The 26,029-nt window shown below is 38.0% G+C and overlaps 3 protein-coding genes across 10 annotated transcripts in view; 2 read left to right on the top strand and 1 right to left on the bottom strand.

The window, feature by feature from the left end:
• PPAT (phosphoribosyl pyrophosphate amidotransferase) overlaps positions 1 to 2,384 on the top strand; it is a 44,704-nt gene extending 42,320 nt beyond the window's left edge. The window contains exon 11 of the mRNA XM_030947053.1: positions 59 to 2,384. Within this exon, the coding sequence (XP_030802913.1) occupies positions 59 to 228 (170 nt within the window). The 3' untranslated portion in view covers positions 229 to 2,384. The remainder of the gene's footprint in view (positions 1 to 58) is intronic.
• Positions 2,385 to 3,648: 1,264 nt separating this feature from the next.
• AASDH (aminoadipate-semialdehyde dehydrogenase) lies at positions 3,649 to 23,656 on the top strand. Of its 4 annotated transcripts, XM_030948513.1 has the most exons (15): positions 3,649 to 3,687; positions 4,750 to 4,999; positions 6,988 to 7,108; positions 7,795 to 8,129; positions 8,894 to 9,086; positions 11,388 to 11,629; positions 12,943 to 13,049; positions 13,506 to 13,678; positions 14,203 to 14,395; positions 14,890 to 15,008; positions 16,318 to 17,155; positions 18,261 to 18,424; positions 19,005 to 19,130; positions 20,357 to 20,488; positions 21,518 to 23,656. In XM_030948513.1, the coding sequence occupies exons 3-15, from the start codon at positions 7,058 to 7,060 to the stop codon at positions 21,914 to 21,916; spliced, it is 3,072 nt and encodes a 1,023-aa protein (XP_030804373.1). In that variant the 5' UTR covers positions 3,649 to 3,687; positions 4,750 to 4,999; positions 6,988 to 7,057; the 3' UTR covers positions 21,917 to 23,656. The 4 variants fall into 4 exon arrangements, with proteins under 4 accessions (XP_030804373.1, XP_030804372.1, XP_030804371.1 ...); XM_030948511.1 differs by lacking the exon at positions 3,649 to 3,687 and having other exon boundaries at positions 4,900 to 5,811; XM_030948512.1 differs by lacking the exons at positions 3,649 to 3,687; positions 21,518 to 23,656 and having other exon boundaries at positions 4,370 to 4,999; positions 20,318 to 20,484.
• CRACD (capping protein inhibiting regulator of actin dynamics) overlaps positions 22,919 to 26,029 on the bottom strand; it is a 129,289-nt gene continuing 126,178 nt past the window's right edge. For all 5 annotated transcript variants that reach the window (XM_030948506.1, XM_030948510.1, XM_030948509.1 and 2 more), the window contains one exon: positions 22,919 to 25,727. In XM_030948506.1, the coding sequence (XP_030804366.1) occupies positions 25,567 to 25,727 (161 nt within the window). In that variant the 3' untranslated portion in view covers positions 22,919 to 25,566. The remainder of the gene's footprint in view (positions 25,728 to 26,029) is intronic.

Below are 26,029 nucleotides of genomic sequence, written 5' to 3'. Positions count from 1 at the left end.
GAGCGTTGCATTTGGTACAATATTGCAGCTTTAACTGATGATCCTTTATTTCCTCTAGGAGCAGACAGTGTTGTTTATCTTTCTGTGGAGGGGCTGGTATCATCTGTGCAAGAAAGCATCAAAGCAAGACGAGACAACAGCCCCAAAACCGACAAGTCATTTATTGGAAAGCTTGGTCATTGCACAGCATGTCTCACTGGAGACTATCCTGTTGAGCTAGAATGGTGAACTTTTAGTGGATGGACATCAGTTCATATCTTGTTGAATGTACCTTTTTCAATGATGCCTTCTTACTAAATAGCCTTCTTGCATTTAGGTCAAACAGAAGCCTTATGACAGTTAACTAATTACTGTTACTAAAACACATCTTTAAATAAAGACTTACAGGAAGTCCAATGTGCTGATGAAAACAAAGTAAGTAGATTAAAATACAAAATCATATAGTTTTGATGCACAGTTGTGCCTTCTATTTTCTCACAAAATGCTATAAAAACCAAAGGTTTTTTAATATGTAGAAATCCCAAAGTTTGTTGTTTTGGTCTTGCCCTAAAAGCTCCCCCATTAGACTTGTTCACAAAGCACAAATCATGTGATGACGTAACTTGAAATTATCAAAGTCTTAGTGCAAAAATATCTGAAGTCTGCTTTTCTCCTTAGGACAAATACCAGATTCTGAAGACTGAAATTGCTTTCTCAGCAGTTGCTGCTCTGGCTTTTTAAGAATAGAAGTCTCGAACTTCTGCATGCAGTCTTTTTTAATTGAGGCCTTTGTAACAGATCCTATGCATATGATGTCTAACATAATTTTTAAAAATGAAGACTCAGGGAAATGCTCAGCCAAAAAGCCCTCTAGTTTTGTAACTTTAAAATTCTATTTTAAAGTCATGTAATTACATTATCTTTGTGTGCTTCTATCAATTGCCAATATAGTGTGGAAGAACTAAAAAATACTTGGCACTGCCATTCTTTTCTCTGTTTTACACCTTGTTTTCTCTGGCATAAGTCTGACAATTTCTGAAGTGTTCTTTTCATTTGTCAGCATCCAAAGTAAACTAAAAAACCACAAACTTTCCATACTTAACAGTAAAAATGATATATCAAATGAAGATCATGAGTTGTTTTGGTTATAGTCTTATTTTACTACATTACTGCTGTTAGAATAAATGTAATGTTTAAAAAAATTCAAGTGTTCTGAAGAACCATGAGCTGTTAAATGCAATGTGTTCAGCTGGTCACAATTACACAGTTACTGGTATACAGGAAGATCACTTGGACAAGGAACCACTAGCTGAAAATGGAGAAGCACCTTTTCATGACTATTGCAAATTTCCGCACAATTTTAAAAATAGTTTGTATACCTCAGTGTTTCTCACCGAATACCAGCTACTTAATTTTAGATTTTCTATTTAATATTGTGTATTTTGGCCTTATAATTGTTTGTGACACTGTTAAAAAAATAAATAGAAAAGTTTAACAGCTTCTTCCTTTCCCATTATTTTCCATTATAGTTGAGAATTACAAGATTGCTGATTAAATTCAAAAGGGAGTTTTATGTGGGATTTGTAGCAATTGTGCCTCATTGGCAATCACAACACAAAAGTCCTAGTTTGAAAAAGCATGTAAATACACATGCTTTCATGAAGTCAGGACTGTGACTTGTGCAGTGGAATCAGAACCTACTTGCAGCCAAACCTGTGGGAGAACCTAGATTTGATGAGCATGGAGCTTCATCAGCACCCAAATCTGCATATTGGGGTATGTATGTGGATCTCTTCTAATTAGCAAGTTTGGTTTGTTAAAAGAACCATCACAGTCCATCTGGACAGTAAATTGGACAAAACCAGGGTGGACACTGACCACCCCCTCTTCCAGGTTAACCAGGAAGGAGCATGAAAAAAAGAGAAAAACTGTTGTGAACAATTTTCTCATATTTCCCACCATCAAAACAAAATAATTTTTAGAAGGGCTAAGTTGCGCTCTTAGATTACAAATACATCAAATACAAATAGGAGCCCTTTATATGTGAGATAAACATTTAGATGCACAGTGTAAGAAGTCTATCTGTCTGAAATAGTCCACAGGACTGGAAATGAAACTTGTGCAAATTCTCTTTTAATGTGCTTTGAACAAAATGCTATTTTTGAAGTCTCCCAATAATTGTTTTATCACAAATTATTGTGATTTGAGCCTTGGGTCACCTAATTCTAATTTCAAAAAAAATTAGTCCTGTTGCCTTTTCCCCCCTCCACATTATGGAAATGAAATTGTCTGCTACTGTGAACACTGTAATTTTTGCATGCACTGGTGCTGAATCTTTATTATTTTTCAAAATCTTAAGTTAAAGAGGAGATACTTTTAAGTGCCGTTCTATTCTGACAGCTGGATTTGTGCTTCAGGTTACTAGACACTATCACATACAGCCAACACACACATCAGTGAGTGTGCTGAAGAAAACTCTGGCTTTAGGTGTCGCTATTTGCATTAATATTTTACTGCGAAACCGTTCCTGCTGTATTACCAATGTGCAACTGTGCCAAACTATCACTTAGAGATTGTAACAAACAGTAGAAAGCTGATGTCTAACTTCTCCCATGCAAACATTAAAAATGGCTGTGAACTGGTCTTCTCGTTGTCTCCCCGAGCCATCACCGGCACCATGCGCAGAGGCTTTTTCAATGACACCTTGAATGCTCCTCGGAGGCAAAGCAAATCATTTCCTGTGAGGGTGGAGAGGCACTGGCACAGGTTGCCCTAAGAAGGCGTGGATGCCCCATCCCGGGAAGTGCTCAGAGCCAGGCTGGATGGGCCATTGAGCAGCCTGGCCCAGTGAAAGGTGTCTGCTCGCAGCAGAGTGCTAGAAGTAGAGGATTTTAAAGGACCCTTCAAATCATTAATATTCCATGGTTCTATGACTTTGTGTCATTAAATCAGCACGCAGCCCCCAGGGCAGTACCAGTGGCCCTTCCCCCAGCACAGCTCCCGCTGCCCTCACCGTCACTCCCCGCTGGCGGCCCTGAACCGTATCCGGGGGGAAGCCCAGCCCCGGCCGCTCCCCGCTCCCCGTTCGCGCCCCGGGAGCAGGGCATGGGCTGGCTGCAGGGGCCTATCCAGAGGATAGTCCAGGAATTGCTGCAGGGACCGCTCCTGGAGCGGCCCAGTGTCCTCCCGCTCCCAGCACCGGGAAGGGCGGGGCGACCGCCCCACTGCCCAGACGTGACATCGCCGCCCGTCCGCCCGCCCACGGCGGTACCACCGGCAGGAAGGCCCGTACCACCTCCTGGGCCGGAGGGGGAGGACACACGGGGACCGAGACAAGTGAACTGTGAGCGTGAGGAGAGGAACCCTGCCCTTCGCCCAAGCCATCTGCATTTGTTTTTAGCCCCTTTCCCGTGTCTGCCGAGGACAGCAGGGAAGGCTTTGGCGCGCTCGCTGTTCCTCTCTCCTCTCTCTCCTTCCCTCAGGAAGCAATGGCGCATGGCTCTGGCGGAGCAGGCGCTGCTGATGCGTACCCAAAAGGCGCCACGGCCGCTGGCCAATGAGAGCGCGACATTACCGCGCCCCGCCAATCGGAGGCGCCGCCGCTGGCGGGCTGGGGCGGGGCCAGGAGGGCACCGGGAAGTGCCGCGGGCGGGGCTCCCGAGGAGCGCGGGGAGCTGCCGGTCCGTGTCCGTCCCGTGTGGAAACGGGGTAACCTTAAAGAGCAGAGCGGGGGCCAAAGCCTGGATCCGTCCGGTCACCGGTCCGGCTTTGGCGGGAGGGCTCGCGGGGCAGAAGTGGGCACCAGCACAAGCAGTGCCCCAAAAGTTCACGTGTTGGGGGTTTCTGCTTGTGAAGGAAAGATTCATATTTCACAATTCCATTGAAAGACTTGCTAATTAATTAAGTTGTGTTAATGAATTTCTCAATTCAATGATGCCTAGCTTTAAAAATAAAAGTGTAGCGGTGAGGGACAAACTACCTCAGTATAAGTCAAGAATCCAGGTTTGCACCTTTTGCAGTCTAAGGCGTGGCAGAGCTGTGTATTCTCTGCCGTGGATCTTGTTTTTTCCTCTCCTTTCTGGCGGTGTTTTGTGTGCCGTTGTAGTCCGACTGAAGTGTTAAAGTGAGGCCGTGTCTGGTGTGTGGTTCTTGCATGTGAAAAATGCGTATTTTATGATTGGCTTTTTCCAAATATTAAAATGAATATTATATGTGTTGTGTTAGAAAGTAATGCTGTATTAACTATCTTAAGTAGTGTGTTAAATATAGTTTTAGGTTATAAAAAATGTTAAAATAGAAACCATGCTATGTAGGATACTTTTTTTAAAGAAAGGACTTGCAGCGAAATAGCAGCCACAGGACACCTAAATCTTTTAGAGAAAAAGAATTTATTGCCTTCTTATCAGAAGAAACGAACTTCTTCCTGCCTCGAAGGTGCTGTTAGGATTCAGAAGAAGTAGTTGACGATGACCATACAGAATCCTGTATTTGAATGGAATTTATGCATCATGTATGAAGTGTATGAATATGCAACAGGCTATTGATTTTAAGGGTTTATCCTCTGTTAACGGGGGTCCTTTTTCGGGCTCGTGCTGCCCAGAAGAAGGTACCCAGACGTCGTAACTCTTTGTCTTTATTGTCTCATATTGTCCTAATTCAAATTGTCCAAATTATTATTACTCTAATTGCATTACTATTTTTATAACCGTTTCATTACTCTTAAGCTTTTAAGATTTCACAAACACGTGGCTGGCGTTTTTCCCCTTGCAGGAGCGGGGCGCCGCGGGCGCGATGGGGCTGCCGGCGCTGGTGGCGCGGGCGGCCGGGCTGCACCGGGACGGGCGGCCGTGTGCTTCGATGGGGGCCGCGGCGAGCCCCCGGCCCGCCGCACCTACGCCGCCGTGCTCGGCCTCGCCGCGGAGCTGACAGCTTTCCTTCAGAAGCATTGTCACCAACGAGGCCGATGTGAAATAGGCCTTTACTGCTATCCGGGAATAAACCTGCCCTCTTGGATCTTAGGGTAATGGTTTGAATGCTTGCACTTTTGTGTTGGTTTTTTAAGGGTTATCTCTGTTAAAGCAAGTTTTGCAGTTTGTTTATATTTTTAGCAACAACAAAAATGTAGTAATAGCATAGTAGTGCCGTCCCAGTGCTGGAGTCTTGCATCATTTAGGGGAAAAGATGGCAATATGACAATCTTTTGAAAACCCATTGCTGAAATATTTCTGAATCTTAAGCCTTAAAGCTGTAAACTGTCTGTAACTGCATCCCTTCATTAAAAGTGATTTAACATGTTTATAGAAATTCAAAATATTAATGACCAGCATATTTATTCTGCTTGTTTAAAACTGGAAGTGATCTGACAGAAAACATCTATTGAGAGAAGGACTGTGCAGGTTTTTTTAATGAATGGTCTTGCTGGCTATACAAAAGAAAGATATTCTGAATGCAAATTCCATGTTTTAAGGTAAATGAACATATATTTAATTTTCCATTATGAATATTACTGAAGGAAGTAATGAGCATTGTAACACTAAGGTGGTGTTGATTAACTGATGGCTAGGAAGTTGAAATGCTTATGATTTCAACACTCATGTTAATCCATGAATTTTTAAAATCCTGCTTCTGCTGAGGGATTCTAATGTTTGTATCCTTTATATAGGTATCTTTTGTATTCCTAGCATTTATGATGGAATAGACAATCACAGGATCACAAGCCTATTTTTTCAGCTGATGAATACAGCAGCAGTTGTGCTTCCTGGGGGCATGGCCTGTGTTGGTATCTTCCTGTTGTTCACACGTCATGTGAAATACAGAATGGCACCAGAAGAGGTACCACAGTGGAGGATAAGGATTTCAGGGGAGTGAGAAAGCAGTGTAATCATAAACCCCCCACAAGCACTGAGGAACTTTCTCACCAGTCAGGAAATGCTTCTGCCCCGGTGCAGCAGGTTGCTCTGAGATGTTGTGCAGGCACATCTCTGGAGGTGTTCAGAACCTGACTGGACAAAGACCTGAACAACCTGGTCTGGTGTCACAGCTGGCTCTGCCTGAGCAGGAGGTCGAACTGATGTCCCTTGCTGTCTGATTTGTCCTGTATCCCAGTGAACTGAGTGTAACAGTTTTATTTTGCTGTGTGAGGGGGATGGATGTGCTGGGGCTCTTTGATTCTTACAGCTGTCATTGGGAGTAGCTGGTGGCTGTGTGATGCGGGGCAGGCTGAAGCGCTTGCTGGCACAGGGGCTGTAGGAGCATCGGGACGCTGCCCTTGCCACGCCTCCCTTCGGGACCTTGGTGCTACTGCAGGGACAAACCTCTAGCACAGAGAGGAAGTATAATAAGTAAATTGTACCTACAGTACAGGACATACTGGGTTCTGTACAGTACAGAGCCCAACAGCAGAGCAGATGTGAGGAGTTTTGGGGGTGGTTCAGTGCTTGTGGCTCTCCAGGAGCGCCACTGGAGAGTGCGGGGCAGGGACCAGGAGCGCTGGGACTTGGAGCTTCTCCGCCTGCCTTGTAGGAAAGACATCCCAGGCCCTGCTTAGATTTTTTTAACGCTGCATTCTTTGCACTCGTAGGAAAGCGTTTTCATCCTGCGGGGTTTTGTTGCTTTTTAGAATATGTTTAGAATACGTTTAGAATGCTTTTTAGAATACGTGTTCTTTGTGGGTAAATGGAAAGGTTATATTTCGGTTTCTAGTCAATATCAGAAGGTTTTAAAATGTGATGCTTTTGATGTCAGTGATACCTTTTGTCATCACTGACTTGCTTGGCCTGAAATAATATTGAATGTTTTCACCTAGCCTTAGTCTTTTCCCTTGCTGTAAAAGACCAAAAAGCAACACTGATTTTCATCTTACTTTGTTACCAACAAGATCTTTAAAAGTCATATTATAACTATATTGTCTAGCTCAGGCAACTATAAAGGTATAAAAGAAATTTTAGCAAAATCTAAGAGGATTTTCTTATTTTTTAAAATTGTTTTAAAACATTTGTGTTTAATTAGAATCCTTCAAGTTCCAGCTGCCTATTCACCTATTGATCCAGATGCACCACCAACTATATCCACTTACTTCATGAAGAAAAGCAACCTTCAGTATGTTCTTGTTGAGAATGACAAAATAAATGTAAGTGTTCAGGCTTCTATAGGAATCATTAAAGGGCAATTTAGACGGGTAGATATGCAAATTGAATTCTGTTTTAATAAGCTTGGATGGAGTGCTTTTGTTTTTTCATGGCAGAAGTTTGTCTTTCTTATTCAGAAAGGAACATCTTTAAAATCAAAAGTACAAAATATTTCTCTGTTCTTCAAAACAATTGCCTTCTTTCCTGTTACACTGTTGTTCAAGCAGCCTTGTTGGGCACTAATATTGGAAGACTTTTCCAGACTTATTTCTTTATATATCAATGCTAAGAGTTGGAAATCTGCAGTAGTTAAAAAAGCTCCTGCATTTAATACTTGGGTTTCTCTTTGTCTAACTCATCCCAAAACTTATACCCTCACTCATTGCAAAGGGAAGAGACAAGTTACAATTCAGATTCCTTGGTCTTCTGCAGTGGTTTTTTTTTTGTCTATTTTCCTTTTCCATTTGCTCAGATAACTGTTTATTTTGCATTTATGAAGTGTGCATTCACTCATATTTAATTTGTAGAAATACATGAGCTTATAACTGTGACGTGTGTCCTCTTAGAGTAGAGGTATGAAAAATCAGAATTGTTTGTATGAAATGCTGGTTTTTGTTTCATTGCATGCATGAAATAACAACAGTTCCTCCTGAGTTCCACTTTTTGAATTGTTCATTTTCTCTTGCAGAAATTCCAGATGTCCCATGCTGGCTGGTTTTACCACAATTCCTCTGCCATAGAACATATTGGTTTAACTCTCTTCCAAATGAGCTCAAGCAACACTGATGTCAGTTCAGAAGTAGACAATATGAAAAGTAAATGTGAACCTTTCAAAGCTGTGGATAACTCACAGCCAGGAGTTTGCCCAGACCAAACCAAAGTAAAAACGTCAGAAGCAGGATACATGGACGCTGGCCAGAAAGACACTGTAGCATATGTCTTGCATACATCAGGAACTACAGGGATCCCCAAAATCGTCAAAGTGCCTCATAAATGTATAGTGCCTAATATTCAGCATCTTAAGTAAGTAAGTGTGGTTTTCAGTTTTCCTTTCAAATGCTTTTACAAATGTGATGCTTTTAGGATTTTTGTGTAATACTTCAGAGGAGTGTACATAGGGTTTTTGCTGACACGGCTTCACTTCTTCCTCCTTATCCACCTTTGTGGGTTTTTTGCTTTTATTTCCAAGTAGACTCATATAACAGTTTGTTTCTCTATCAGTATTATACTTAAATGGTGCTTTGCCTTTTGTTTTGGGGGCTGTGTTTCAAATAGTGCACTGTTGCTCTAAGTTTTGTACCATCATCTGGCTTGTGGTTTAAAAGAAATAGACAATAAAATTAATCATTTGTTCACAGTTATATTTACTGTGTTCTTTAGTTCTTAATTCATAATTCTTTTTTAGGCTAGCCAGATATCTTCTGTTTCATTTCATATTAAATAAATTATTATGGAATATACAATATTTTTCCTGTCTTGTCTTTTCCTGTCTTCTTCTTTGCTTTTTTTTTCTTTATCCTTTTTTAATGAGCATCTGTTAGTTGAAATATGCCTTTCAGTGAACTCTGTTGGTGTGTAATGTGGTGGGGTATCTTCATAAAACACATCATTAGTGAAACCAACAGTTACAGTCCAGGAGCTCTTGCTCAAATTATATGTCTATATATTCAGAGCCTTTCAGATCTGAGCTTTGCTAATGCATTTCTTTCATGCTTTCATTCTTTTAGTTGGGAAGGGGTTTTTGGCTGCATGCATCAGATTTGTAATTCCTTGCTTTCTTATTTTAGATCCATATTTGAGATCACACAGGATGATGTGCTGTTCCTGGCATCTCCCCTCACATTTGACCCGTCTGTGGTTGAATTGTTCATGGCTCTGACAAGTGGAGCCTCTATTCTGGTCGTACCAAACACCATTAAAATGATGCCTGTGGAGCTCTCTGCTGCTCTGTTTCACCACCACCACGTGACAGTGTTGCAGGTAGGCAAAATCTAAGTGTCTCCAGTGTCTTGCTTCCCACTTTTGCTAATGGGTACTACTTTTTGTCAGCCTAGAATCTAGTGTTAATAGGACAGGAGTGTTCTTGGTCAAAGGCAATATAGCTATCCTTTTTGTTGTAGACAAACAGCTGTTAGCTGTCTAGAAAATTACCATTTGATCAAAACCTCAAACATTTTGTGATAGAAAACACTGAGCTGAAGATTATTTTAAAAAACCTTTACTTATTAAGAATTAAATGAATTATTCTGTTAATTAAACTTTTTGTTCTGAAGAATCTGATAAGAGAGTAAACTGTTACAGACATTTTAAGCACTTTTTAGTGGGCTTGATCTTGGAGTATTTAGTCATACACAAGTTTTAAGTTTTAATGTTAGTTTTTATGCTAACAGTACAACTAAACCTGTCCTAATAGGGTGGTAAAATGTTTGTAATTTTTACGATAATGAGAACAAGGTACAAATTGATTTCAGAGCAATACTTACTATTTTCATGTCACCTGCTTATATGAGGCTACATCCATCTCTTATGTCTTAAAATAGATTATCTCCTGTATGATTTCAATTTTAATAGTTTTCAAGTTTGCAAAATTTACTTGAAGCATCCAGCATGGCTGAATAAGCCTGGCCTGTACCTGTAGTTCTGTTTTTCTTGTCCTGTCACTTGCTACTTGGGAGAAGAGACCAACTCCCATCTGGCTATACCCTCCTTTCAGGCAGTTGTAGAGAGCAAAAAGGTCGCCCCTGAGTGTCCTTTTCTCCATGCTAAACACCCCCAGCTCCCTCAGCTGCTCCTTGTAGGATTTGTGCTCTGGACCCTGTTCCATTCCCTTTTTTTTTTTTTTTTTTTTTTTTTGTAACAATGGTGGTAGTTGAGAGTGTAGGGTTTAAATTTAAGATTAATGAGTAGTTGGCTGAAGATTCCACAGCAGGAAAAAACCCAGTAGTTACAAATCTTTTGTAACTATTCTCTGCTCTTATTTTTATTTGTTAGGATTGCTATAAATGGTGTAGATAATCCTACGATACACAAGTTTCATGATCAGTTTAGCTCATTTGCTTTTAGGAAAAAAATTCCTAAGATATTCCTCTCTATGAGCAAGACTTTTAAGACTTTTTAAGTCTTTTAAGACTTCTAAAGATATATTTGTTAAGCATGTTAAGCAGTAATAGAGAAGGGCAGAAATTAATGAATGAAGATTTTTGAAAAGACTTTTTAAGAGAAGTTTGATTTGTTTTTGTGGGGGTTTTTTTGATCACTGTCCTAATCTCTGAAGGAGGGGCTTCTCAGCTGAATTATTGACAAAAATGTTCTCCCTACAGCTTAACTGATGGATGAGTAATTTTATGATATTTCTTAAAAAATAAAAAAACCATTACCTCCCCCCATTGAATTTTTTGAGCACACTTGAGAAATCCAAAAATAATTATGAGGGAGGGAAGAGTATACATTTTTCCCTTGTTTTGTTGCCAAAATTTCACTAATGTTAGAATTATCAGTTGAAAAAAGATGGTCTTCATCTATTACTAGAAAAAAAGAACCTGGTAAGAAATAATCCTATTAATTTTCCAGTTCTCTTACCAGAAAAGTAGGCAAGAATGAGAGTGAAATGTGCCTGGTAAAATGATTTACTGTTTTTTTTCCTTTCAGTGAAAGGGCTCTACATCACCAATAGTTTTCTAGAAATAGTTGTTTAAGGAAACTGGTTTGGGTTTGGGGGATTTGGGTTTTGTATCTTTGCCCCCTGCTTATTTTAGTGAAAGCTTTGAGAAAAACCCATTCTTGTGAACTGTTTTATTTGCATAAATCAAGGACAGCCCAGAATCTGACATCCTAGGAATTTTTAGCATTATGTAAGGTCTTTAAATGTTCTGTATGCACATTAATCAGATGTATAGGTTATATTTTTGCTATAACATTCTGGAATGAAAGAGAAAAAGGCTCAAACAATAAGATAGAGAGAATACTGTGTTGTTTTCTGTTTCCAAGTAATTATCAGAAGACCTAATGTGCATACACTTGAAGTAATAGCTGAGACACAAAAGGAAACCTGAAACACACCAGGGTAAAGAAGAAGCTTTGCAGAAGAACATAGAATTATGCTGATAGTACTCATTAAAGGCCTTATAAGAAACAAAATCTCACAAAACACCATTGTGACGATTGGTACGTAGATGTTTTAAAGTACATCCATAATACAGCCATGTAGCAGAAGAGAGGTATGCATACACTGATAAAATGTAACAGGTCTTTCTTTTTTTTTTTTAAATATGTATCATTCAGGCAACACCAACACTTCTCAGGAGGTTTGGAGCTCACATTATTAAATCAAGAGTGTTGTCTGCAAATACTTCACTTCGTGTCTTAGCCCTTGGTGGTGAAGCATTTCCTGCACTGAGTCTCTTGAAAAGTTGGAAGCACAAGGAGAACAAAACAAGCATTTTTAATCTCTATGGTATTACTGAAGTGTCAAGCTGGGCTACTTGCTACAAGATTCCTGAGGAGGTTTTTAGTGCTGATTTTAGGTAGGAAAATTCACTGTTCTCAATGGCTTGGCATGTGAATGATGAAAATCACCAGAAATAATAGAACCTCAGTCTCCTGTTACCAGGGCTACTGAGTCCTCATCAGTGTTTATACTGGTAGAAGTTACATTTGGGTTTATGTAGAAACAGACTAATCCATTGTCTCATGAGCCACTACAGCCCCCACTCTCCTATTTTAGTAGTGTGGGTGGCAGAAATTTGTCCAAAGTGGCTCACCCAAGGTTTCACAGTAATTTAAACTTCAAGAAGTATTTGCTTTTCATTATTTATCACTCTGTCATAATTCACTCAGTTTCTGACTTGTTTGGCATTTTTTCTTCATGTTATTTTTTAGAGTCATGAAAGGCACTTCCCATTATCTCACTGTTTAATTTTCTCTCTGAAATGTGTGATTATTCCATGCCATAATAATTATACATGCAGTTTGAGTTAAATGTGTCCTAAAGAAAGCGATGGTTTGCACAAATGATGTGACATATTAACCTGGTGCTTAAACCCTTGAAGACTAAAAGTGGTGGATTGTCATGAAGTGTTCTTACATTCTTATGTAAAACTAATTTTCTCTGTGTTCAAACAAAAAATGTAATACTTTAAAATAGAAATTGAACTGGAATCCATGCCGAAGTTATTTTAAGTTGCTTTAAGTTTTGCTTTATTGAAGAAAATATATTATTCTATACTCTCACTCAGAAATAGCTTCTATATTCAATAAATGAGGTCCTGCAACTGCTTGAAGAGGATGGAGAATGAAGGGAAAGGAAGGAGTTGGTCAGAGAAGTCTATAATAGATACATGACATTGAAATGACAGTTTCTTGTATTTCAGTCTTTTCTGAACTGAATGTTTTCTAAATCTTTTTCTGAACTTTTCTTAACTGTACTTATTAAAATAGAGTAAAAGCTCAAATTAGGCAGGGAAAAATGAGTTAGAAAGCAGTTCCACATGCTTAAATTGGTTGACTTGATGGGTGTTTCAATCTGGGAGACTTAAAAGTTGACTGAAATGATTGGGGTTCTCTCAGGGGATTTCAGGGTCTATTCAGGCCTTATTTTCTGTAGTTCTGTGGAGTCTTCTGGTATATATCAGTAACACCCATGCACACTGATAAGGTTTTTTAATTTTTAATAAATTGATACCTTTTTAAAGAAGAAGCATTCGTAGGAAGAATTCCCAAGTATCTATCTTTGCTCTAATGCCAGTCTTTTAAAAATCTACATGATACCTGGTTTCTGGGGCAGTTGTTTTGTGTTCAGAAGAGAAAGACTTCTACTGTTTCTCTCTAATATATTTAGAACGGATTTTCCTGTACCGTTGGGATCACCGCTCCTTGGAACAAAACTTGAGGTCAGAGATGCCAATGGATCTGCAGTTCTTGAAGGCGAGGGACAAATATTTATAGGTTATTTTATGTTTCTAATTCTTCTAAGAGGCTGTTCTTAATTGATTGACTTTTAATAATATATTGATAATTTTACCTGATATTTGCCTGTGATACACAGATTAATACAGCGTTTTAAGTTCTGATTGGGCTGGGAACTTTCTGATAGTATTTTAGGTTGTTGGAATGATGAACAGGAAAGTACTATCATTTTATCTGCAGACTATGTCTTTATTATCTTGATTTCTTTTTCCCTTCTTGCATTTTGACATTCTCAGCTGAAGTAATTTCTGTGTATTAACTGAATTAACTGCATAGCCAGAATTGCACATTGCAGAAGTTTGGACGTTGATAATGGTATTTCAATATTTCTTATAATTCATGGTAAAATTTAAGAGAATTTGATAAAGCACTCACTATAATTTTCATTTACAGTTCGCTATTTTGTATATATGACCACAATCTTTTTTTGTCTAGGTGGTGAAGAACGAGTCTGCTTTCTTGATGAGGAAATAACTGTGCCACTGGGTACAATGAGAGAAACAGGGGATTTTGTAAGAGTGGAGAACGCAAAGTTGTTCTTCCTGGGTCGGAAGGACAATCAGATTAAACGTCATGGCAAACGTTTTAATATTGAATATCTGCAGCAGGTAAGTGCTCACCTCCACAGAGTAAAGTATGCCACTATAAAAAGGCAGCTATAAGAAACACATTGTTACCATCAGAAATGGGTATTTGCTTGTTTTCAGATGACTTTTAGGAGTCTAAAGGAATTTGGTGGGTGTATTATAAAGAATCTAGTCACATAATTTAGGGAGGAGTTTGTTCTGAGTTCTTGGGAATCTTTTATTGTGTGGTTTCTTCCAGGAGAATTGAAAAATGTATAAACATCTGAAAAGTACTGAGTATAGTGATTCTTCTACAAGACTGAGTGTCACATTCCTGGATTATATCTCGTTCATGACATTTTGGCAAATAATACATATATCTATGAGTTTATTTTTATGGGAAGTACAACTTTCAGCTACAAAAGAAGCTATTTCATAGGATGTTATGTAGGAATGTGAGAAAAATGCAGTTTTTAAAGGTGTGTGGTTTTTTTCATTGTTTTTTGCTTCTTTTACTCTACTGATGAAATGCATTTCAAAACAAGACTAATGTTTTTTAATTACAGGTTGCTGAAGATCTTTGCCAGGTAGAAGCTTGTGCAGTTACCTGGTACCAACAGGAAAAACTTATCCTGTTTGTTTTACCCAAAGATGATTTTGAAGAGAGAGAAACATTTAAAGAACTCCAGAAGCATCTACCAGCTTATGCAGTGCCTGATGAGATTGTAGTGATTAAAGCTTTGCCTTTAACGTCACATGGTAAATGAAGCTATTAAGAACCCTTGCCACTTGTTTTTGTTTTAATTTTTTTATTAACCAAAATCCAGTACCTGATTAATGCTTTTAGAATATGTACATTAGATAAGTAATGCCTAATAGGAAATAATGGCCCTGTATTGTTATGTTTTCTTGATGATGTTTCATTTGAGAGTCAAAGAGTAATGGAAAAATCAATTTAGTTTTAACACTGCACATTTCTTACCTCAGTTGCTCCTGTTGCAGTCTGCAACAGAACCCTCACTTCTGCTGAGGAAAAAGCAGGCCTTGAGGTGGGATTCTGTGGGAGGGGAAAATTTTCAAAAACCTTACTGGTTTTCATGTAGTTGATCAACTGTGTTAAAAAATGCAGATGCAGTAGAGTCTGAGTAAGGAAACACATACAAGAATATAGTGACTGTTTGGGCAGAGCAAGTTTTGAAAGTGCTAATACTAAACAAGCAATGAAAAAAAATCGTTCTTTATTTTCTACAAAGGCAAAGTTGATATATCTGAGCTGAACAAGATTTACCAGAACCATCTAAACTCCAGAAGGCGTGACAGTAAGCTGAGTGACGCAGAGGAATTGTGGGAAAGATTGCAGTATTTATGGAAGGTAGTATTTTGAGCTGCCTTTTTATCTTTGCAAGTGGATCATTATACATGTCTCAGGAATTAAACAGTTTTAAGTATGACTAATGCAACCAGAACATTCTAGCTGCCTATAGATTTAAGCAGTACAGCTCTATTCTATTCAGTTATACTTAAATATAGTTCCTCTGCAGTGGCCAAGAGAGAGTCATTTTTATTTCTCTTATCAGACAAAACTGCAGGCTATGAGGTGTAAGCAATTAGCATAGAAAGAATGTAATGTCAATAGCTTTTCAAATGCTGCTTCACATGCCAAAAGAAGCAATCACTAAAGAAAACAAGGAACTGAGAGATGGGAACTTTGTAAAAAATTAGCTGCTGTGTTAGTAGAGTTTCTTATTTCTCAAGATAAATTGAAGAATCCATTTTTTAAATAGATGGCGCAGTTGCACAACTGTCTCTTGGACTACCTGTCTGGATTGTTTCTAAATTTCTGTGCTAAAGACTTGTTTTTCAAGGTATTGAAATGTGATGCCAAACAGTATTACTTTGTTTCTCAAAGGTGGATTTACTAGTTTCACCTGAAAGTGGGATTAGCTGTGGCCTAGGACTTGAACAAGTAAATGTAGTGTATTTATTTGTCTGTGCCAATCCTTTTCACATTAATGAAGTGATAACCCAGGGGATTGGTTGTGTCCTAGATCCATTATGGACAGCAGAAGGTGGTTCCAAAACAAAAGGGTTTGGATTTGACATCCAGACTTAATAACAAGGGAGTGTGGTGAGAGGTGACTCAGTTATTGCTGTTTGTTGTAGTAACAATGCCAAATGCAAAATCTTTCATGAACTGAAGGGCTTTATGACTTCAAAAGTAGGTAGGTAAGTAGGTTACTTAAATAATTTAGAAGTAAAAAAGAACAGTTTATATAAGCTTTGTTATTAAAATAAAACACCTAAACTGATTTTATCAAAAGACATCTATGTTTTATCTGCAAAGTTGTCATTGATAAATGGTATTGAAAATGGCCAATCAATATATAGTACAATTCCCTTTAATTCTTTAGACTGCAGAATTGGTATTGAGCAAGACATTTTGTAGTACAGAATTAGTATCTCCCTACTTCCTCATTCCTCCCCAGTTCTTGTTCTGTCAGTCCCTCTGTTGGCACTAACATTTTTCAATGATTTTTTGCAGAGTAGTGAATTTTCTCAGTTGTTCATTTTTAGCATGACTTCTAGGTGTACAGGTGGATTCTACCACCCCTGAGGTTTTATGTGTGTGACATGGTATAACATCTATGGGCTGATACCTCTTTCCTTCTTTTGTTCTCTAGTCTGTCCTTGGACTTCCATGTGATTCCACTGGAATTTCTAAAGATGCAGTGTTTCTGTACAGTGGTGGAGACTCCCTAAAGGCTCTACGATTTTATGAAGAAATTGAGATGTTAGTAGGCAAAGCTGTGCCAGGGCTCCTTGAAGTTATTCTCAGCCACTCAATTGAAGAGGTTTACAGACATATTCTTAAAATCCTGTTTCCAGATGAAGAACAATTAATGAATCCTGACAATGTTGTGAAAAGAAAATTAAGAAGGAACAGTGGAGAGCAATTCCATGGAAAATACATTAAACTGACATCTGAAAGAGGTCTTGAGATTGCTTCAGGATTAATTCCATTTATTGCCCTGAACAGAGGAAATCATCTTTTCTCTATGAATTTCACCAAGTCTTCTATGCAGCCCAAAAATACAGAACAGGTAGGAGTGGAACCGCTACAGCAGCCCTCCTCTCTGCATTCCAAGATTCCAGCTGTACTGAAAAGCCATGTGCAAGGGTCTGAACTGGAGAATAGAATTTTAACACTTGAAAACAAGGCAAATAAAAATGACCATTCCTCTGTTCAGCAAATCCATGCAGAATGTAGTCACTCATCAGTGGCAGAGCTGGCATTGTGCGTGAGGTGGAAGTCAAACACAAGGAAATGTGTTGATGCATCACCACTGGTTATAATATCAGCTAAAGAAGAAGTATCTGCATCTGTGTATATTGGCTCTCACTCCCATGCAATGCAGGCAATTGATCTAGATTTGGGAGAAATAAAATGGGAGAAGACCCTTGGAGATCGTATTGAGTCTTCTGCCTGTGTATCCAAGTGTGGAAATTACGTTGTTGTTGGTATGTCTTTTGCTTCAGCCTTCATTTTCAATTCTTTTTCTGCTAAATACAAGATGAATGACAGAGAATCACATTCCTTATCTCTGATGGTCCTCCATCCATCAACTTCCACATCTGCCTCAGACCTAATTTATTGTAAAATAGAAACAGAAGGAGGAAGTAATTTAAGTTTCATGATAACTAGTGATGGAGCTTATCTAACATAAACACTTGTGGTTTATTATATCCCAGTTTATTAATAAGGAATAAACAATGGCTACAGTTTCTTTTTTAGTGGTAGATTAAGGTGTGACATTTAAACTTGTTTTTGGGATTTTTAGAAAGAAAAATAGTATAGAAAGGTAATGGAGTCTTAAATGTCTTGGTGAATTAATAGAGTTAGAAATTAGTACATGGTACCTCATACTGTTTTTCACAGAGTTTAATTATCTCATTTGACTCTTCTTTCTGGAAATGTAAAGAACACATTTGGATATTTTTTTGGTTTTGTCATATCTGTTGTCAGCAGAGTTGCCATTATTTATCTTGGTGTCATCTTTTTAGCTAATATATCTATGTCACTGGTTAGTGCAGATGGCCAAGTGGTGAGGGTTTTTTTAATGCAACTCTAATGTTGCCATCTTTTTGTTTGTATTTTGATTGCTCTTCACTCTTGATCATAAAATTGAATATTTTATTAACATGAAGGAGTTTCTATGATGGCAGTTCAGTTTTCAATAGAGAACTTAAAAATTTTATTCTTTTAACACCTTTGTTTTCAGAAACAAAACCTAGACAAAGAGGTAATTTAAAAAATTTGTGTTCTCCCTTGTCAGCAACTCACTGTGTTTTCTACTATTGTTACTGAAAAATTTGATAGAAAGATAGTGAAATAAATATATTCTAAATGTAACTTAGAAAAAACACACAGAACAATAATCTTTGACTGTATCAGCAAAACTTTTGAGCTAAAAACACAGGAGAAGCTTCCAAAAATATTTTGAAACTCTACCTTATGAATAATCTTACTTCTTTCCAGCAGTGATACAACTGGCAGCACAAGTCACACCACAAATGCAAATAATCATTATTCTTTTTTTTTCCCATCATGTTTTATTCCACATAGGTTGTTATGATGGCTTGGTGTATGTGCTTCAAAGCAGTGATGGAGAAATACACTGGACTTTTGTCACAGAAGACTCTGTGAAAAGCTCTGCAGTTGTAGACCCTTCCAGTGGACTGGTCTACATTGGATCTCATGACCAGCATGTGTATGCTTTGGATATTTATGTAAGAACACTGACTCACTTTCACTTGTAGAACAATAAATATCCAGTTTAGACACTATTTATCGTGCACCAGAAGAAGTTCCACTGGTGTTAGTATTCTTAGGAGTCCACAATCACTTCTGAAAGTTAGGCCTGCTGTAAGTGGGGTTAGAATTATGTGACAGTAAACAGTTCTAGTGGTGTTCTCAGTTGTGGTTCTTGTGATATTAGTCCTGGTTGAAACCAAATATTAAGTTTCTTAGTTATTAAGTTCTCCATAGGTGTTTCAGAATAGGGTGGCTAGCTAGAAATAGAACTGTGGTTTTCAATCTTACCTTGTAAATGAGAAGATGGAGGCAGATGGGAAATAAAAGGGGCAGATACTGCCTTTTCATTGGCTGAATTTATTTTATTTACTGGAAGAGAAATCAATGGCACATGTGTTGCTGTCATGGCGTGTAGATTGTCTTCACTTCTTAACTAGTATTTGCTGAGTAAACACAGTACTTGATAATGTTTGACATTCAAAGGTCTTTGTAAACATGATGCGCTCTAACTCCAGTTGAAAAATTGTTTATTATTCTTTTTTCATGTACTTACAGAAAAAGGTGTGTGTATGGAAGTTACACTGTGAAGGTGGAGCTGTGTTTTCATCTCCTTGTCTAAGTTCTTTTCCACATCATCTCTATGTTGCTACACTAGGAGGACTATTACTGACTGTTAACCCAGTATGTACCTTTGCTTATGTGCCTTTCAGCCAAATGTATTTCTGAAGTTAAGACTGCTATTCTAATGAAAGGGGAGATGATCATATGTTACCATGAAATATTTTTAACTCGGGGGCATTGTAATGATATACAAGGTTACCATAATCCTTCCCACACTTCAGAAATACACCTGGTGATAAGGAGGACTGAACTGACTTGGTTGAATTCACATTCTGACCAAAGGCCAAAGTTGTAGTCAGTTTCTTGTCATTCCTGTATCAGTAACCAGGGAGTGAGAGCAAGTATATAGATTTATTTCCTGCCCCCTCCTCCTTTGGCACTAGGATTGGAAAAAAAAAACTACGCAGAAATCAGAACAGAATGCAGAAAGAAGCCCCTTCATTCTTTTTACTGCTTCCCTCCCCATATTTAAGAGCTGTCCTTTTAATCTCAGTGTGCAGTTCTGTTCTTTGCACTGGGGAAATGGCATTCTTGATAGATGTGGAGCAATTTCATGGTTTTCTGAGGCATTGTTGGCTTACAGCTGGTCCTGCCTGATAAAAAGGAGCAGGGAGCAGAAGCAACTGTTACTGTTCCTGTACTCACACAACAAAGAGCATCAATCCTAATCACCTTTACCTACTGCCCACTACAACTGTCCTCAGTAGTAACCAGTCTGCTATTAGAAAACCAGTGTGTGGTTTTGCAGCAAGAGTGGGCTGTGCTTAAGAAAAGATATTTTTTTATTCTATAATCCACAGTAAGAGGTAGTTGAGAAACCCACCCACAAGTGAGTCTGTGCCTTCCTATTTTTGTGAATAATCCTAATTCCTGGGGAATATGCAAGATACAGTAGGAATGCATTGTGACAGTCATAGATAGTGAGCTGCAACATGTCATAGAGTATCAATATAACTTGATTCCAAAGTATCTCTGCTTCATTGGTCCTTGTCACATAATAAGCAGCTGGGAATGAAATTAAAAACTGAATCTGGCATTTATTAGAACTACTGCTAATACACTCTTAACTATCATTATTACTTTGCCTACGGTGAGCAAGAAAATTAGGTTTTGATCACATTTTTGTTTTGTGTGGGTGTTGTTGTTGTTGTTGTTGTTTTGGTTTGGGGGTTTGGCTTTTTATTCCACACTACATAAGGGCTGGGTCAGGCAGTGATGGAAGGGTTGTTTTGTGCTGTTTCTTACAGTTGTGTTAAGCATCAGATATTCCATGCTGCCACTTACAGGTGACGGGGAGTAAGATTTGGAAAAGCAACCTTGGAAAACCACTCTTCTCCTCTCCTCACTGCAATGAGAACTACGTCTGTCTTGGGTGTGTGGATGGAAACTTATATTGTTACACTCATTCTGGAGAAAAGGTAAGAGTCTTGTTGGGTTTTTATGTCCATCACAAAACCCCAAATAAGATTTTTTAGGACTGGTTTCTGAGGCTTAATGATTGACACGTACCTTTTTGTGAAGCAAATAGAAGTGCCTGTTGTTAGAGATGAGAAAGTAGAAAAACTGTTTGCCTAGGATAGTTCATGGCAAAATCACAAACTCAAGTTGCCTGATGCAGTAAGAGAACTTCTAGTTCAGACCTTATACCCAAAGTAAATTGTCAAGTTTAGTGCCAGCAAATGAAATTATTTCATTTGGAGCTTTCCAAGCAGGTTTAAGGTGTCTCTTCTCTAAGATGGTGGTTATTCAGAAGTAAAGGTTTCTTAGAATTTTTATGCATTTGTCAAAAAATGCCAAATCATGATTCTGGTAAAATATGTGTAAGCCTTCACATTGACTTAAGTGAGAGTATTTTTTTAGTTCCTCAGAGATAAATGTAGTTTGTATCTGGTGGTAAACAACTGACACCATTCATTTGTTAGCCTGTGATGCAGTATTTATGTCAATTCCTGAGCCTTTTCCGATTATAAAATACATGTTAATCCATCCATGCACTGCTCTCTGCTTTCAGCAGTGTTGCAGACCTGATACTCTTTTGAGGAAGGATCTGCACATTGTTAGCATAAGCAAAGGAAATCTGTACTCCAAAAGGAATATATGCCTTTCTGGCAAAGAATGACATATTAACAGGATTCTTGATGTTCATTACTAATTGTACAACAGCCCAAGAATATTCTTTTCCCAAATTGGCCATTTTTATGTGGGCCTCACTGAAGGTAGTAACTCTTCCCTCTTCCACATCTATTTTATGAGACTTTTATTGCTTACTCTCTGTGGAAAACCTTATTTATAATGTGACAAAGATTTACTAGACCTCACTGAAATCTAGTATGCTTTTGAAATTAAATGCTCTCCTATCAACAATGAGTCTATTAAAAAATTACAGTTGCTGTAAAACTGATAATGTAAAAAACCTTTGATAATGGTTGGTTGTGTTCTTTCTGTAGGTTTGGCAATTTTCCACTAATGGGCCAGTGTTTTCATCTCCATGCCTCTCAAGTTTAACTAAGCAAGAAATATTTTTTGGCTCTCACGACTGCTTTATCTACTGCTGTAACGTGGAGGGTAATTTACTTTGGAAATTTGAAGCCACTTCAAGCGTATATGGAACACCATTCATTTTCCAAAGTGATGACTTAAATAACAAAATTCTCCTGGCAGCAGTATCTACAGATGGCAGAGTGTGGATCCTGAATGCCAAGAGTGGAACAGCAGAAGGAGTAGATAAGCTTCCAGGCGAGGTTTTCTCTTCGCCCGTAGTGTGGGGAACAAAGCTTGTTGTTGGCTGTAGAAATGATTATGTTTATTGTCTGGATCTGTATATAGCAGGGAAAAGTAACAGCTAACATGTTAGGCTGCTTCCTTGTTATTGTTTACATTTGTAAACTGGGAGCTCACAGGTGCTCTCCACCCTTCTGCCTATTTTGCTGCAGGCAAGAGATGCTCCTTGCAGGCTTATCAGGTGGGATTTTGCATCAGGCAGTGTCCAGTGATGGAGAGAGGATGGCTGCTCAGCACCTTGCCAGAGAGGGGACAAAGTGTGTAAGGTGCCACATTCCACAGCTTGGATAGCAGGCTTATCTCTGAGGGAGGAGTGAATTGCTTTCTCGGAGTCCCTCCTCGCCTGTGCCTGGCTCTTCCTTGCACCAGACTAGTGTTTGTCTGTCTGTCTGTCAAGATTTCTGTGCCAAGCAAGCTAACACAAGTCCTTTTTTGAATCTAACTTTTAATTTGATTTCTGGAGACATAGCCTGAATTTCATATACCTGGAAGGAGTGACCTGTTTACTACAGTTTGTACAAACAGAATAGTTCATCTTTTGTTGACATAGGCCTCTCATGGTTTAATTAATCTAGCATATACTAAAACTCCATTAAAGTCAGTAGGAGTTGCCTCTTGTATTCTAAAAGTGGAAGTAACGCTATAAATATTTAAATTTCAATGACAGAAACAGTGTGAGTTCTAAGATGAAGTGTGCACTGCTCAAATTAACCATTGTCAAATAGTTTTTTAAAATATTTGAATGAATACTGTTTACATTGTTTTCACAAGAACTATTAATAAAAGGTTGTGTAAATTGGGTTTTGTATTCTTTAACACCTTAGAAAAAAGTACCAGTAGTCTTGGTAATGCAAATCAAATACTTGCAGTGGCAAAAGTACACTTTACTGAGAGCATTTCCTAAGAGTCTTCTGAAAGAAGTGTAGTAGGAACTCTTACCTTACTTGCTCTCATCTACTTTGAATCCTGTGTAGTATGTAGTGCAGTTGTAGCACTGTAAAAAGTTCTATTTGTAAGGCAAACCTGAACTACATGATTAGCAAAATGAGACACAGAGGACATATATCAATGATTAGATAATTTTGACCAGGTTATAGTTTAATAAGATTTAAAATGACAGTATAATAAACAATTGCACTTTAAAACATTTGAAAAATTAAAAAAGTACACAACAAATACCCCACAATTATACATCTTGTAGTTTTTATACATTACTATATGAACATAGAGGTTAATCATATATAACCTTGTCAAAAGAAATGGTATTTTGTGTTTGTATAAGTTACAAAAAATTGAGACAATATACTACATAGTGGTTTATTCGGTTCTTAAAACATTTTTGCTGTTTTAAACTGGGTAGTAGTGTTTTGGATTTATTTTTACAGATTTCCAATACTTTATCAGAAATGGCTGCAACAAAGCTAAAGCAAAGTAAAACTTCACTTCATTGGTATTTAGTGCAAATCTTTGTTAATTTAACATGAAATGTTACTGTTGCACATGTACGCTTTAGAAATGTTTCCATCAAGTACTGTACATAATAGAGTTTCCATTGTTACACTAGATACCTTTATGGTTGGAAAAAAACTCTGCTTTGAAGCTTTAGCTTAGGACCATCCTTAATGAAAGCTCTATTCTATGTGCTATAAATGGATTGTATTGGAAAATTGCATCCTTATGTCATGCACAATAGCACCTAATTTTGCTATGCTTTTCAGAATACCAGTATCTTTAATCCTGATTTCCTTCACCTTCTCTGTATTTCTACCTGGCTCCCCCTCCCAATAAATAATTGTAAAGATGGATTTCAGGCAGTTTAGTTATTACATATCCATACTGCAGGCAAACAAACTTGGAAAAATATAAATTTAACTTTAGGATGCACTAATTCCAGGTGCTAGCAGAGCAAAAGGAATTACAGGCCCAATTCTTTCTTCGAATATTGAAGGCATTACGGGGGGTGTTTTTCCCAAGCATTTGAGAGCAGCATTGTCTCATTTCTGCTTAAAACATATTACTTATGTTCCTGGTAAAGGTTACTTTAGAGATTTTGGTTTTAAATATGAATCTGAGCAAAACTGATGGCTTAAGACACCCAAGAAAGCCCATCTTGCTGTTGCACATGTACTCGATCTAACACATCCATTGTGTTTGTGCTACTGTAACCACAATACTGAGCCCGTTTTCTGTCGGGTGGGAAAGGCTGTACTTGCCAATGATTTTTGCTGAAACTGGGAACAGAGTGTACAACAGGTTTCATTCTGTTTCCTGTGTAGTTTAAAATGCTGTTTCTCATGCTGCTTACAGCAGTTTGGCTAAAACACTTCCATGAAGCATATGTTGTATCATTCAATAATGATGTAATTTCATGAAAATGTCTCCCTTTCTGATGTAGGCTTAAAGGTTCCTTTGAGCCTTATGGTTGTAAGAAGGAGACTTTCAAATTTTTTTAAAGTCTTCCTTGTAAAACAAACTCAGTTGATTTATTTAATAGGGTGACACTTTAAAATGCAGGCCTAGAGATTTCTGTGGGATGTTGAGGATAGTGATGTTTTTATTCCATTTATGGACTTTATCCTTTTTTTGTAAGAGGGAGGGGGTGGACATTTCTGTTTTAGTTATGTGAAGTAATAAAGTGTTCAACTGCCACACCAGATACCTGAGATGGGGTAAGTAAACTTCTTCTTCAAGTGTTCTGGCTATATTGGTCAAAGTACAGGAAGTTACCTGAACTGCCTGAAGTTGCATGTGGAGTAAAATCAGGAAGAATGCAGAGTTAAAACTCCTAAAACTCTCACTGACTTACCTCTCAATTCTCAGTTAACTTCAGTTCTGTCAGTCCTACTCCTGTGGAAACTTCCTGAGACAAATTCTACAGGAATTTGCATTTGCACAGGAACAGTTTAATTCCAGTCAATTAATTTAAAGTTGTAATCCACAATCACTGTCTCTGTGCAGCATAAATATGGCCAAGCACAAACAGTGATGCACTCAAATGACTAGAAGAAACAGTGAATCCCTGACTTCTTTCTGAGAGCTTAATGACATTTGTTTAAAAAATGTGGCTTTTTAAGTAGGATTAATTGTTTTCTTCTTAGAAGTGAGGGCATATAGATGTAGTGTATTAATCCTATGATGAAAGAAATAACCTCAGCATTTGGATGGTACCATCACTTATCATTTGCATGTGGAACAGTGTATCCTGAAGCTCCTCCTTAGGGAAAAAGCTTTAAAATAGCAGGCAGAACTGGCAGTTCATACAGTTTAACATGTTTAAATAAATTGTGACTTAAGAGAAGGAAACATGCATCTTTCCTTAATTTCAACAATGAAGTTCTGAAAAAATTTCTGAGATCTCAAACATAGAGATCTAAAATTCCAGAACTGAATACCAACAGAATTTAAGAAGCGTCTGAACTCTTACTCTGTTCTGGCCCTTATTATGATACCTGCTAAAATTTACATCCAGTATCTGAGCACTCTCTTAAGTTTTTGAGAGAGTCTGGCTGTGAGATTTTTGCCATGACCACCTTTAGCTATTTGTCAAAGCAATGGAATATATGACTTGAGTAGACTTTACAGTGAGCTAGAGCAAAATGGTAATCAGTTCAGTTTTCAGCCTTCCAATACATGCATTTTCAGTTTTGTCATGTAAAAAGCAGAATAAATAAAAGAAAGCAATTAATAGTCAGCAATAGAGATGTAATTTTACAGTTTACTTTATGATCTGTGGACAGTCACTCCAGGCTTTTGCTTTCCTCTTGGCTAACGCGAGCCAGGCTGGCTCTGTTGACACTGGGTTAGCATCAGGTGTAGAGAATCTCTTGGCCACCTCCTTTGTCACTGGGGTTGATGGAACAGAATCTGAAATTTCCACTTTTTTTATGGGACAGGGAGAGGGGGAAAAAAAACAAAAACAGCATTAGTTGAATCCTGTGCTTTGTTGCAGGATTCTAGAGATTTCACTTTTATGTGAAGATATTCTAACACTAGATATTTATTTCCAACACTTTCAATTAAATCTTACTGTATTAGCAAAATAATCAAGTTCGGAGGAGCTGAGTTTCCTTTTTCAGAGGTGACTCCAAGTAATCTAAGTCACAAAAATAGGGACAAAATTTTCAGTCCTTGTGATATCCAAAGAAAATATTTCCAATTTTCTAGTCTTCCTCTTTAAA

This window comes from Camarhynchus parvulus, chromosome 4 (assembly GCF_901933205.1).
Source record: "Camarhynchus parvulus chromosome 4, STF_HiC, whole genome shotgun sequence".
Taxonomy (NCBI): domain Eukaryota; kingdom Metazoa; phylum Chordata; class Aves; order Passeriformes; family Thraupidae; genus Camarhynchus; species Camarhynchus parvulus.
Note: the sequence above shows the minus strand (reverse complement) of the source record. Positions and strands in the feature narration are given on the sequence as shown.